The sequence below is a fragment of the Oreochromis niloticus genome, linkage group LG16, assembly GCF_001858045.2.
Source record: "Oreochromis niloticus isolate F11D_XX linkage group LG16, O_niloticus_UMD_NMBU, whole genome shotgun sequence".
NCBI classification, from domain to species: Eukaryota; Metazoa; Chordata; class Actinopteri; order Cichliformes; family Cichlidae; genus Oreochromis; species Oreochromis niloticus.
In genome coordinates, this window is record NC_031987.2 from 33,665,494 (window position 1) to 33,679,277 (window position 13,784).

At 40.8% G+C, this 13,784-nt stretch overlaps 1 protein-coding gene across 21 annotated transcripts in view; it reads left to right on the top strand.

Annotated features, from left to right (window-relative positions):
• The first annotated feature begins 8,016 nt into the window (after positions 1-8,016).
• Positions 8,017-13,784, top strand: part of ttn.2 (titin, tandem duplicate 2) — a 217,833-nt gene continuing 212,065 nt past the window's right edge. For all 21 annotated transcript variants that reach the window (XM_025903577.1, XM_025903582.1, XM_025903581.1 and 18 more), the window contains exons 1-3: positions 8,017-8,263; positions 12,960-13,063; positions 13,179-13,382. In XM_025903577.1, the coding sequence (XP_025759362.1) occupies positions 12,973-13,063; positions 13,179-13,382 (295 nt within the window). In that variant the 5' untranslated portion in view covers positions 8,017-8,263; positions 12,960-12,972. The remainder of the gene's footprint in view (positions 8,264-12,959; positions 13,064-13,178; positions 13,383-13,784) is intronic.

Here is a 13,784-nt window from a genome sequence, read left to right on the forward strand (position 1 = left end):
CTTCTTCAGTCTCAGCTGACTGCAGGTTTCCCCAAACCTTATAAACAGTACATTTGCATAATGACTGAAACCAGCCCACTGAAGGAACAATGGGCTGTGAGGTCAGTTCTTACAATGCTGTGATTGCAGCCATCCCCCAACTCTCTGTGAATGGTACTCATGGCCATTGATCAGTGTTCTTTGATCAGTGGGTTTTGGTCAGTGATGATCAATGGTCATGGGAATTTGCATAATTATGATTAAGGAACTGACCTCACAGCCCATTGTTCCTTCAGTGGGCTGGTTTCAGTCATTATGCAAATGTACTGTTTATAAGGTTTGGGGAAACCTGCAGTCAGCTGAGACTGAAGAAGTCACTTGGATGAGTGACGAAACGTTTCTCCCACAAAACGCTACGTCCAGATGAACAGATTCAACTTTTGGAGATTTACTTTCCTGGATGATTGAGAATGCATCAAGAAGCAGACATATATATATATATATATCCAGCTGCATCGGTGGGCAAGAGACGAAAATAGGGTGTTGTTGGAATGCTACTACACAAGTAACCCTGGCGGAAGGGGTTACATGAATAGGATGAGGGACCTATGGATTCTTCGATACCCAACATCCACAATGACGGCGAAACAACTAGTAGCTCAGTGTTCCAACATTCGAAAGAAGGGACTGCTCTCACAGCTAGAGATTGACGAGGTACAACATAAATGCTACGGCAAGGAGGAGTCAGGACGCCAGGTCAGGGGGGAGATATCATCACCCCCACCCACCCGAGATTGGGTACATAGCCCCAAGTGCGATAGGAGAAGGATCGTTGAGTGCGAGAGGAACTGACCTGAAAGATATGATCATGGCCAAGCTTGAAACCTGGATCCCCCGTAGCCGGTTACCAAGATTACGTGAAGTACCCTCAGAAGGTCTGCTAGATGATGTTAATGCAGCACTACGGACGATACCTACAACCACGATTACTGACACTAACAAGCTGATCTACAATACGGCAGCAGTGATCAGTGAGATGCTTGGCTACAAGTTGAACAGCCACAAGGGGCAGTACCCTCCATGGAGAAGGAGGCTAGAGGGCAAGATCAAAGTAGCATGAAGGGAGGTTAGCCAACTAACGGAGTTGCAGAAAGGCACGACAAAGAAGGTGCATAAGAAATACAGCAAGCTGTCCATACCTGAGGTCTTGGAAACTGCCAAGCAAAGACTCACAGCCTTGGCCAGCCGCTTGAGGAGGTACACCAGAGAGATAGAAGGCAGGAGAATAAACCAGCTGTTCTCCACAGAACCAGCAAAGGTGTACTCTCAGTGGCAAGAGAACAATAAGAGAACAGCACCACCAAGGCTGGAGACGGAGCAATACTGGAAGAGCATATGGGAGAAAGACGCAACCCATAACGGCAGTGCTCAGTGGCTAGTGGATCTGAGGGCAGACCACAGCGACCTCCCTGAACAGGGTCCAGTAACCATCACAGTGGCAGACATCCAAGAAAGGGTCTCCAGTATGAAGAGTTGGACAGCACCAGGGCCCGACATGGTTCACGCCTACTGGCTGAAGAAGCTGACTGCACTCCACGAGCATCTGGCGGCACAAATGAACCAGCTGCTAGTTAACGAGAGAGAGTGGCTAACCGAAGGTCGGATGGTCCTGATCCCCAAGGACCCCAAGAAGGGACCGGTCCCATCCAACTACCGACCAATAACCTGCCTCAGTACTACATGGAAGCTCCTGTCAGGCATCATATCGGCTAAGATGGACAGGCACATGGGTCAATACATGAGTGGGGCACAGAAAGGGATTGGCAAGAATACCAGAGGCGCAAAACACCAGCTACTGGTAGACAGAACAGTCAGCCGAGACTGCAAGACCAGGCTGACCAACCTGTGCACTGCCTGGATTGATTACAAGAAGGCCTATGACTCAGCGCCCCATAGCTGGATACTGGAATGCCTAGAATTGTACAAGATCAACAGGACCCTAAGAGCCTTCATCAGGAACTCAATGGGGTTGTGGCGTACAACACTAGAGGCCAACTCCAAGCCCATAGCACAAGTCACCATCAAGTGCGGGATCTACCAAGGAGATGCTCTGTCCCCACTGCTGTTCTGCATAGGCCTGAACCCCCTCAGTGAGATCATTAACAAGACTGGCTACGGATACCAACTACGGAACGGAGCAGTTGTCAGCCACCTCCTGTACATGGATGACATCAAGCTGTATGCCAAGAGTGAACGAGACATCGATTCACTGATACACACTACCAGGCTATACAGCAATGACATTGGAATGTCATTCGGACTGGAGAAGCTTAGTCGGATGGTAACAAAGAGAGGGAAGGTAGTCAGAACTGAGGGGATCGAACTACCAGAAGGCAACATTGCAGACATAGAGGACAGTTACAAGTACCTGGGGATCCCGCAGGTGAATGGGAACCATGAAGAGGCCTCTAGGAAAGCTGCAACCACCAAGTACCTGCAGAGGGTCAGGCAAGTCCTGAGGAGTCAGCTGAACGGTAAGAACAAGATCCGGGCCATCAACCTACGCCCTGCCTGTGATCAGGTACCCTGCTGGGGTAATAGGCTGGCCAAAGGAGGAGATAGAAGCCACTGACATAAAGACAAGAAAGCTCCTGACCATGCATGGAGGGTTTCACCCCAAGTCCAGCACCCTGAGGCTGTACGCTAAGCGGAAGGAAGGGGGCCGGGGACTGGTGAGTGTCAGCACCACAGTCCAGGATGACACAAGAAACATCCACGAATACATCACGAAGATGGCCCCAACTGACAGCGTGCTCAGTGAATACCTCAGGCAGCAGAAACCCAAGAAAGAGGAGGGAGACGAGGAACCATCATGGAAGGACAGGCCCCTGCATGGTATGTACCACCGGCAGATAGAGGAGGTGGCTGATATCCAGAAATCCTACCAGTGGCTGGACAAAGCTGGACTGAAAGACAGCACAGAGGCACTAATCATGGCAGCACAAGAACAAGCTCTGAGTACAAGATCCATAGAGGCTGGGGTCTATCACACCAGGCAAGACCCCAGGTGCAGGCTGTGTAAAGATGCCCCAGAGACAATCCAGCACATAACAGCAGGGTGCAAGATGCTAGCAGGCAAGGCATACATGGAACGCCATAACCAAGTGGCCGGCATGGTGTACAGGAACATCTGTGCCGAGTATAACCTGGAAGTCCCGAGGTCAAAATGGGAGATGCCCCCAAGGGTGATGGAGAATGACCGAGCTAAGATCCTGTGGGACTTCCAGATACAGACGGACAAAATGGTGGTGGCTAACCAACCGGACATAGTGGTGGTAGACAAACGGAAGAAGACGGCCGTAGTGATCGATGTAGCGGTTCCGAATGACAGCAATATCAGGAAGAAGGAACACGAGAAGCTGGAGAAATACCAAGGGCTCAGAGAAGAGCTCGAGAGGATGTGGAGGGTGAAGGTAACGGTGGTCCCCATGGTAATCGGAGCACTAGGTGCGGTGACTCCCAAGCTAGGCGAGTGGCTCCAGCAGATCCCGGGAACAACATCGGAGATCTCTGTCCAGAAGAGCGCAGTCCTGGGAACAGCTAAGATACTGCGCAGGACCCTCAAGCTCCCAGGCCTCTGGTAGAGGACCCGAGCTTGAAGGATAAACCGCCCGCAGGGGCAAGATGGGTGTTTTTTTGTTTGTTTTTTTTATATATTTGCACATATACATATATGCACGCGTACATACATACACACACATATTTCCACATACACTCTTACATATATGTACATACACATACATGCCATCTGAGGAGCAGGGGTATTGTGAGGTGCAGTGTGATCAGTCATAACTGATCAGTGATCAATAAACAGATTGATTTTCCAGTCACATGAGGATTAATATCACCACCACACTTAGCTGGAGCTATCCGTGTTTTTTAATGCTTTAAAAAATACAATTTACCAGTTTCACACAGGTTTACATAGAGTTGATGTTCTAAAGTCATGAACAGCATTTGCATGTTCATGCATGCAAATTGCATGCTCAAAAAATTGTTTTGTCTCAATTCTATTGCTTTTTGTTGCATGTTGAAGCTGTACTTCAAATCTTGTTAAGATCCAACCATGCAAATATATGTTTTGACATTTTTCAAGTGGTCTTAAACTTTTCATCGTGACTGTAGTCTAAACTCCTTCCGTGCCACCTTGATCTTGTCCTCTAGTCTCCCTCTCCATGGAGGATATTGCTCGTTGTGGCTGTTCATCTTGTAACCAAGCGCTGATTACTGCTGCCGTAGCGTAGATCAGCTGGTTAGCCTAATGGTAGCAGTAGGTATTGTCTGTAGTGCTGCATTCACATCATCTAGTAGATCCTCAGAGGGGATACACTACTACTCAAAAGTTTGGACACACCTTCTCATTTAATGTTTTTTATTTATTTTCATGACTATTTACATTGTAGATGTAACCATCTTTCCACCTTATACTCTCACCAAACTGTTTTTTGGTTTTGTTTTTTGGGTTTTTTTTCAGTACCAAAACCAGATATCACTGTTTTCACTTTATATGGTCGTCAGTAAGTAAACGAAAAGTTTAAATGAAGCAACGGAGAAGTTGAACCATTTCGACTAATTTTAGTTTAATTTTAATTAATTTAATTTTTAATTTTTACTTTTAGTTTCAGGGAAAACACTCCCTCTGGACCCTCGGCTTCTGGACACTCACCTGGCCTGCCTTCCCCTCCCACCAGCCTCCACCTGCAAAACCTGTAAGACACTTCCATTTTACTTACTCTACTTACCTGACCAATGGCTGCCATCACTTACATTTCTCTCTCTCTGTGTTCCAGTGCCACTGACCTCCCCACCTGAGCCACAATCCAATCCCCGAGTTGTGTCCATAACTCATGATTCATAGATCATGTTTCTACTTCATCGTTCATATTTCATGTTCCATCTCATAGTTCGTAGCTCATGATCGAAACTTTTAGTTCACAGCCATCACCTGACTGTCAGAGTTATTTGTAAATAAAAGTTTTGTTATCACATTTGAACCTTTTGCCTCCGTTCTGTGTCTGCGTTTGGGTCCATTCACCTGGTTTTGGCCACCCGGCCATAACAGTATTAATCAGAAATTAGAAAACAATTGCTTTCTTCTAAGGGACAGCAGAAGTTAATATTTTGAAAACCTATTTCTGTAGGTTTAGTGAAAATAACTTTTATAAAAATGGGTATTATTTAAAAACAACCTGCTGTGGTTGTTTACTTACCAAATACTGTTAAAATAAAATATATTAATAGTGTAGTTTGGCTCTACTTGTCACCCCAGAACGAAAGGTCACTGTAAAACAATAAAAAGTTATTCTAAGTGATCATCTTTATTGGCCAATGGGAGTTGTCTTGCCAAGGATGACAAGGTCATCATTGAAAAGTTTAAATGTGAAAATGATGCAACAGGACATTTTGAAACAATATGTTAGTCAGCATTCTCCAGTGTTTATGCAGAATGGCTTCACATAGTCTTAGACTTTAAGAGTTTATATATGAAATATGAACATAAATCATTTGGTTGTGTGGCAAGTCATCTACAAAAGATCCAAGAAGCTCAACATTTTATCAGATTTTCTGCAGGTGACATATACTGTTACTGACACATATCTGTATCTTTCTCATCTTCAATGAAAAAGAGATTTTGTAAATTCCCATTTATTGGAAGACTGTCAAAACAAAACAAAACAAAACAAAACAAAACAAAACAAAACAAAACAAAACAAAACAAAAAAGCCCATCAAAGAAACCTCAACAACATTAGAACAAACCTACAGTTTGCCAGTTAACAGACAGCCAAAGAGCACAAAGATGGAGTTGTTTGGCCGGAGAAACAGTAAATATGTTTGATCCAGACCAAAGGTAGCTTGTTATGGTTTGTGCATGCTCCATGGCCTTGTTGACTGAGCAGCTTGGATCTTTTGATTCAACTATGAATTCATGCATTATAAATATACTTAATGATGTCATAAGATCCGTACAAAAGTTGAAGTTGAACTAGAAATTGATCTTTCACAGTAGCAAATCTAGTGAAAACTAGATAAAAAAAAAAAAAAATAGGACAATGTCAGTGATAAACACCACAAGTTTCTACTGTGAAGAGTGAACTTACTTTTCACAAACAGTTATAACATCTCACATTTTAATAAATAGATAACTGAAAAGGTTAATATCCTTTTCAGTTTTTGTTTGGAAGAACTGATTGTCTCTTCATATCTTTTTGAATCATTAAATTAAATATAGGTTATAGAAAAAGCACACATGCAGTTAGAGTATCAGCACACAAAAACACAAAAGTACTCTGTTGCTGTTGTGGTGAGTTGTTGATGGCTCGCTTTGATTGACACGAACAGCTCTACAAACTGAGCAGTGACCTGATTGGCTGTTGTGAGGCTAATGAGAAAAGCACAGTGGAGCAGGCACCACTTCAGGACAACATTTGCTTGCTGAAAACCTGCAGCAGGTAAGTCAGTATGATTTCATCATGACGCAAGAAAAACACAGAAATGTTTAAACAATGCTGAGTTGGTACTAAGGGGCCCAAAGTATACCAAACCACCCCCCTCCCCACTCTATTACTCCACCACCAGCCTGAACTATTGATACAAGGCAGGACGGATGCTTTCATGATTTTTACAGACCAAAATCTGAGTGAATCATAATCTCAGTTTCTTGTTCTTAGCTCACAGGACTGGCATCTGGTCTTGTCTTCTGGTGTTGTAGCCCATCAAAGTTCATCTTGATCAAGTCTACATCCCAACATTCAGTGAGTTGCTGCCATGTGATTGGCTGCATAGATATCTGCATCAAATAACATGAAGTGGTGAGCTATAGAGAAATGTAACAAGAACTTGCCGTGTAGTGAATACTAGAATATTAAGACATCTGCTTTTGAAATATTGGATGAAAACTGCACCGTACTTCTAAATAAAAGATACTAACAGACAAAACAGTGTTACAACTTGCCAACAGTATTTTGATCCTAACTCTGACTTGCTTTCCAGAATTTTCAGTAAAATGCTGGACGTAGTCCTAAGCTCTACCAGTTTCACCAAAGGAGGCTCTGGATCCACCTTAAATATCACAATAAATCAGTTATTCACTTTAGACCTAAAACTGGATAGGGTTGACTTTGTGGTTTGCATGTTTGCTAATTTTTACAAATGACTTAATTTTTAGTTTGAGGGTTTTTTTAGAGCAGGAATCATCTACATGTACTAAATATTATTTTCAGACAGCTAACAATACACACACAAATATCAACAATCACCAATATTGGCTAGTAGTAACCTGGGAAGTTTACTTGTACAACTAATATTACCTTACTTAAGTCAGTTCTTGCTTAGTTCGTAAAGTCGTCTGTCCCTTCAGCCTAATCTGCATCTTTGCACTCGGACCGTTTTCACTTTTACTTATGAGAAACAAAAAAGAAGGAATTCCCTCTATGATCCCAGTCGTTAGCAGGTTTTAGACTCAATTTTAACATGAGGTTTCTAAACAACTTAATAACTCTATTAGGCAGGTGGGGATTCTTAACATCAAAGATAAAATCAATACAAAAAATCATTTGAAAAGCCTCTTCAGCTGATTGTACATTAATGCATTCACACAGTGATAAGAAAAATCAACATCCAGATTTTTGTTAGCAAGAGATAAAAGAGCAAACATTGTATTATACTACTGAGTCACCATCAGGTGAACCCCCCACCACCACATCTGCAGAGAAATTTAAAGGTTGGCATTGATCAGATGATCAGATTGAGTTTATAGATAACTTTGGTAACGCCGTAACTTTCAAACAAATCTCCTGATTCTTTGAAGCACATACAATGAGGAAGAGGCTGCCTTGACTAAAGTAGCTGACAGGTGGGACAAGTTGCATAAAATGTCTGCCCTTCCTCCCACAATCCCCTGCATTGCCGTACAGAGCTGACCAATGTCATGTGGTGCCCTGTGTGATGTCACAGCAGTATAAAGGCCTCAATCGGCCGACCAGCTGCCCTGAGCAGAGTCAGCGTTCCCAGCCTGGACGCCTCGGCTGGAGGGACTGCTGTTACGAGGAAAACTACAAAACTACACGGCGGCGTAGGCCTGTAGTTTTGTTTTTTTCTTTGGGGTTCCTTTGAGGCTCAACTGTTCCCCTTTTGGATTTTCTGACTCCGTTTTCTGGATAAAGATTTTAGATTTCCTGCTGAGCGCCCAAATCTGGGCTTCCCAGGCATCCTTGTCCAGACAAGTAAGTGTCTTTAAAGTTTTTTTTATACTTTTGTGATTAATAAGTTCCAACAGAGAACCAGACAAAGTGATTTTTTAAATATTTTTTTAGCTGAAGGTTAGAGCAGGGCATCCCAGAATAGCCGCTGAGAACATCAGATTGGATCCCAGCTGAGTGGCTGATGGCTTTTTAAGGGAATCAGCAGCAGGGCTATCAGTTGCCCCTTCAGATATGTGCCACATGGTGCCTGTCAATCAAACTGAGATGTGTTGGGTTGGAGGTGGTGATATTTTTAGTCGTTGGCTTTAGCGCCCAACCCCCGGGCACGGATTGGGGTGGTGGTGGTGACTGACTGCAGCAACACCTCAAGAAGCTTTTATTTTAGAGCACAGAATAGTCAACAGCTGAGCCCAGTTTGTATTTTAGTTGTATTAAATGTATTTAGAATAAATTTAACACCATTTAGTTAATATAATGTTTTGATCTTGCAGCCTGTGTTTTATTTTTCAAGTGGAGGTTCTTGCATTTAGCTGGTTTACGCTGTCATTGCTTTTAAGATGTTTCCAGACGTGTCCTATAATTTAACAGCCCAAGAAAATTGATTTGCAATTTTAAAAAGTACATAAAATCTCAGTTACGTGTTTTTGTTGTTGTATTAAATACATTCACTGTGTAATTTATTTTAACTGTTTATAAAAATCTTATAATATGAATACAAATGAATAAAGTTAAAGATAAAGCAGGACTCAGTTATAACAGAAAATGTAATAATTCTTAGAATTATTAGCGAGTTATCTTATTTCTGCTTTTAAAGCTGAAATTAAATGATTAGTAATAATTATTCAGTGTTTACATTATTATTGCTGCTTCTTTTAGGTCTCATCATTATTTTACCAAATTCTGGATTTTAAAAGTGAGCAGCAAATGAACGTTTCAGTCCAGACAGTCTGAACTCTGGTGGAGTGAGAGTGTAACTAATGTGTTATAAACGCTCCCCTTGCTGGTCGGCTTTGCCTCCGGCTCAGTTTCTGAAATCTGACATGATGTGATCGTTCAGTGTTTTTCATCTGTTTAGCTATATTCAGTCTTTGTTATTGTTCAGTAGGTCCCACATCATAACTGTTATGATATTATTACTCCGCATGCTATAAAGATGAGAACATGTTTCTTAAGAGGTTTAAAAATGTTGAAAAACTCATGTTAATCATTTAAAAGTAAAACTATATATGTCTTTATGTTTTTATTCACACAATATTTTTAGGGGCTTAGGGTAGTCCTTTTTGTTATTTATTACACAATGATTGCTATAAATTGTTAATTATTTACTAATTTTAAATAAATAAAATAATTAAAATAATAAAATATATTACTCTTTTATGATGATGACATATATGATTTTATATATAATATTATTAATGTCGTTAATAAAATAATAAATAATATTAACATTGTGATTCTTTGGATGGAGAGTAAATTTTATGGTATTCAAAAGATCAGATTAATTGGATGAACTGTCAGATATTTGGATGTTCATCTTCTCTTTAGTGTGAAGGAAACAAATGAGACTTTACAATTGGAAATAAAATTAATTTTTATGTGTTGTTGGGATGATGGCCTGGAAAACTAATGGACTAACAATTATTAAATTACAAAATAAAATTAAAAAAAATACATAAACATACTTTAAAAATTAATTTTATTAATGGCCCATTCTCCTTACAAAGTTAGATTAAGAATTTTAGCTCAATTGTTTACGGCAATAAGATAATTCCACACATCATAATATATCAAATAAAATTATTGATGTCTTTATGTTGAAATGATAATTATTATTTTTTGGTTTGAAGCTCAAAATGTTTTGTTTTGTTGAGATTTTTTTTTTTCGACTAGTTGAAGTTGAATTACCTTAATCACCAGAGTGGGAGTTATAATTTCAGAAGAATTATACGCCTAGTTAATTTCCTGCTATTAAAGTCCATATCACTGAAAAGAGGTAATTGATTGGTTGACTGGAGGTCCCAACCATCGCTTTAATGATTCTCAGCAGAGCTGATCAGAAGCAGCTCAAGATCTCTCAGATTGGAGTTAACTTTAAGAGCAAACGTGTTCAGGAAATAAGTAATAGATCATGGAACAGTGTGAACTGCTGCCTGTCTCTTTGTTGGCCCTGAGATGCACCAGTGATCTGTCCAGGGATTGGCACCAGCACCGCTTTGGTGCCCCCAGCTGGGTTTCCCACTGGCTGGACATAAACAGGACACAAACCTGAGAAACGTGCAGGATGCAGTCATACGTAACAGCTACCTAATTTGGCTCCTTTTGAGCCCGGGAACTTTAGAAGTTCATTTCCAATGCAGGCATCTGCAACAGTGTTCGTTTGGTGACTACCAGCAGCTTTTTTGCTTCCACTCTCCCACCACTTGTGAATGAGAATCCAAGACGTCACCTGACGAAGCAATGCTAAGTGAGCTAGCCACCCTTACAAACATGAACTCAGACTTAAAGCCTATTACTGTGGGTTGGAAAATGCCTTTATTAATCTGAAAGTGGCACTTAGAAACTTCTCATTTCAAACTTCCTGTTAATGCAAGTTACTGATAGCAATGGCTAGAGTCACATTTGTAAAATACAGCCTTTATTCTGTTATTAAAGGCTCTTTACCTCACAATATATAACACCTTGAGGCGACTGCTGTTGTGATTGTGTTGTATAAATAAAATTGAATTGAAGTGAATTTTGGGTTAATGAATCACTTATTTAATGTGGAAACTGTAAATGGCCCATCCACACACCACATGGGACTAAAAGGTTTTAACATCATCAGAACAAAACCCCACTTTCTATAACTGAGACACGATGCATCCATATCGTGGTTTTTCTTTAAGAATCTGTAAAGTAAACATATTAAATTTTACAATTTCGTTTTTTACAAAAAAGTTCAATTATTAGATAAAAACCCTGAGGAAAAGCACACTATCATAAAATCACAGCCCAATCTACTGAATGAACTGAAACCTGAGTGCAGATTCCCAGTTTTAAACTGGTGTTCTGATCTGCCTGATCAGCTAGTGGTTTATCAGCCAGACTCTGAGGAGCCTGGACTACATCTGGGGATGTCGCTCCTAAAATAAACTCACCAGAGTTACTGTCAGCACACTAACCATCAAAGAGAAGCTATGGACACAACAGGGCATCTACAGAGCCTCAGATACAGGTGTTTGTGTTTTTACACGTTTTATTTATTGGAGTGAGCAGCAGTGGGATATTTGATGCAGTTTCATGAAGACAAAGATAGTGTAGTTTCTTAGAGTGCTGAAAGATATTTGTTGTGTTAGTCACATTTGAATATTTTAAAACTGATGCTGTGTATCTGTGTATGATGGGCAAACTCTGTAAAGACATTCTAAGTGGAGATGATCTAATTCATCTGTGGTGGTTACCAAAACACAGGAAGATGTCTTCATTTTTGCAGATAAGGAATATAAAGACATGTATTTGGTACAGAATATGCAAAGGTTCATCCTGAAATATATTTCTCACTCAGATTATAGAAGAACGTAATGCTTGTAATATTGTTCTGCACATGAATGGTTCCAAATGTGTCTTTCTTCATATCACCTATATTACCCACAATGCACCTTAAATTCATAGGACTCATAAGTGAAGGTTACAGTATTACTGCTGTCACTGCATTCTTGGGTAAAACTCTGCTCCAGTGGTGATTCCCTTTGAGATGTCCAAACTGAAGTTAAAGCTGTCTCACTAACTTTGGAAAAGAAAAAGAAAAGCTCGTCTGAAGTCGTGCTGTTTGACTGACGGCATGAAAAAACCCAAAGTCATCCAAAGTCAAAGTTGCTGTTTCCAATGTAAAGGTATAGTTAGCTTTAGATTTGTCCTTTACAGCCCTGTCTCTGTGGATAATTCAATAAAAAGGTACAAACCATGAATTATGTCTATAAACAAAAATAGTTAGAGGCTATTTGTAAAAATCATCTGGACTCGTGAGTTAAACTAAAAAAATCTCAAGTCTTAACCCTATAATGCCCTTTGAGTTTCTGAGACGTCGATCTCATCAACATGATCAATACATAATTTCAAAATGTTATGGACAAAACTCTTTTTTTTGTCTAAAATTAACATTGTTGTTAACAAAAAGTTGCCAAAAACACCCAATGTATCCCATGCAATACAAAATATAGAATAAATATAGAATAAAATATATCATACACAACATGTTAGAGCAAAAAACAAATACATTTGTGGATTTTGTTTATAAGGGTTAATAAACATGGCTGGCTATGTTTTGACGGGTTGGGTCTTACAGGGTTAAAGAGTGCATCTTAGTTTTCTCCAAAACTGTAAAAAACTAACAACAAACGTCTCTCACAAAAATAATTAGAGGCTAAAAACTGCTGAGCTGAACTGGAGCAGTCTCAAAGATAGACCTTATCTCTCTGGATTGATTCCTCTCATCCCTAAAAAAAATCCCTGTATGTCCACTTCCTAGCATGATGTGGAGTGATACTGATATTTGCTGCCGGGTAATGCCAACAACATGGTCACGAAATTCAACTTCACTGTTATTGATTCATTTGGATCATTTGGTAACTAAAATGAAAAAACAATGTTTGAAAGGACGTTTCATTTTATGCTGGACTAATTTGTTGATGTTGTCTGACGTGTCCACTGACTGTGTCTTTGTCTTATTTGTGTGTAGGGTGCCAGCCGACATGTCAACACAAGCACCGACATTCACACAGCCGCTACAGAGCGTCGTGGCACTTGAGGGTAGTGCCGCGACGTTTGAGGCTCAAATTAGTGGTAAGACAGCTTCCAGGCTGAACCGACTCACATGTTGAACCCGACCATTTGTGACTGTCAGCATTGTCAAATATTCCACGATTGCTACAAAATAGTACTTTTCTGTCGTCCTCAGGTTCTCCAGTTCCCGAGGTGAGCTGGTTCCGTGATGGCCAGGTTCTTTCCACCACCACTCTGCCAGGTATACAGATCTTGTTCAGCGATGGCCGCGCTGTTCTGAGGATTCCTGCTGTGACGGCTGCACACAGCGGAAGGTTTTCTGTTAGAGCCACGAACGGAGCTGGACAAGCCACAAGCACCGCTGAACTCCTCGTTACAGGTGAGAGCAGGGAGGCTGGGACACCGGTGACCTGGGAAAACACAGGAAACATACACTAACGTATTTACCCATTCAAATCATTGAATTCAGGTGTTCCAATCACTTACATAGTCACTGGATCCTATAGCATTCAGACTGCTGCTACAAACATCTGGTTTGCTCTCAGACCTCAACCTCAAGGTCCAACAGGCAAAGTTTTCTAAAACCATGTAAATGCGATAGCTCAAGAATAAGGGGATTTAATTCATTCATTCATTTCGTACACCTTACCTTTCTACTACAACTCTCCATCATCTCAATTATCAGTTTGCAGTTTGCTTGTTGCTGAATGTGTAAACCAATACACTATAGAGGCAGAAAGAGATGCCCAAAATGGCAGTATCATAAATACCATCAAAAGCA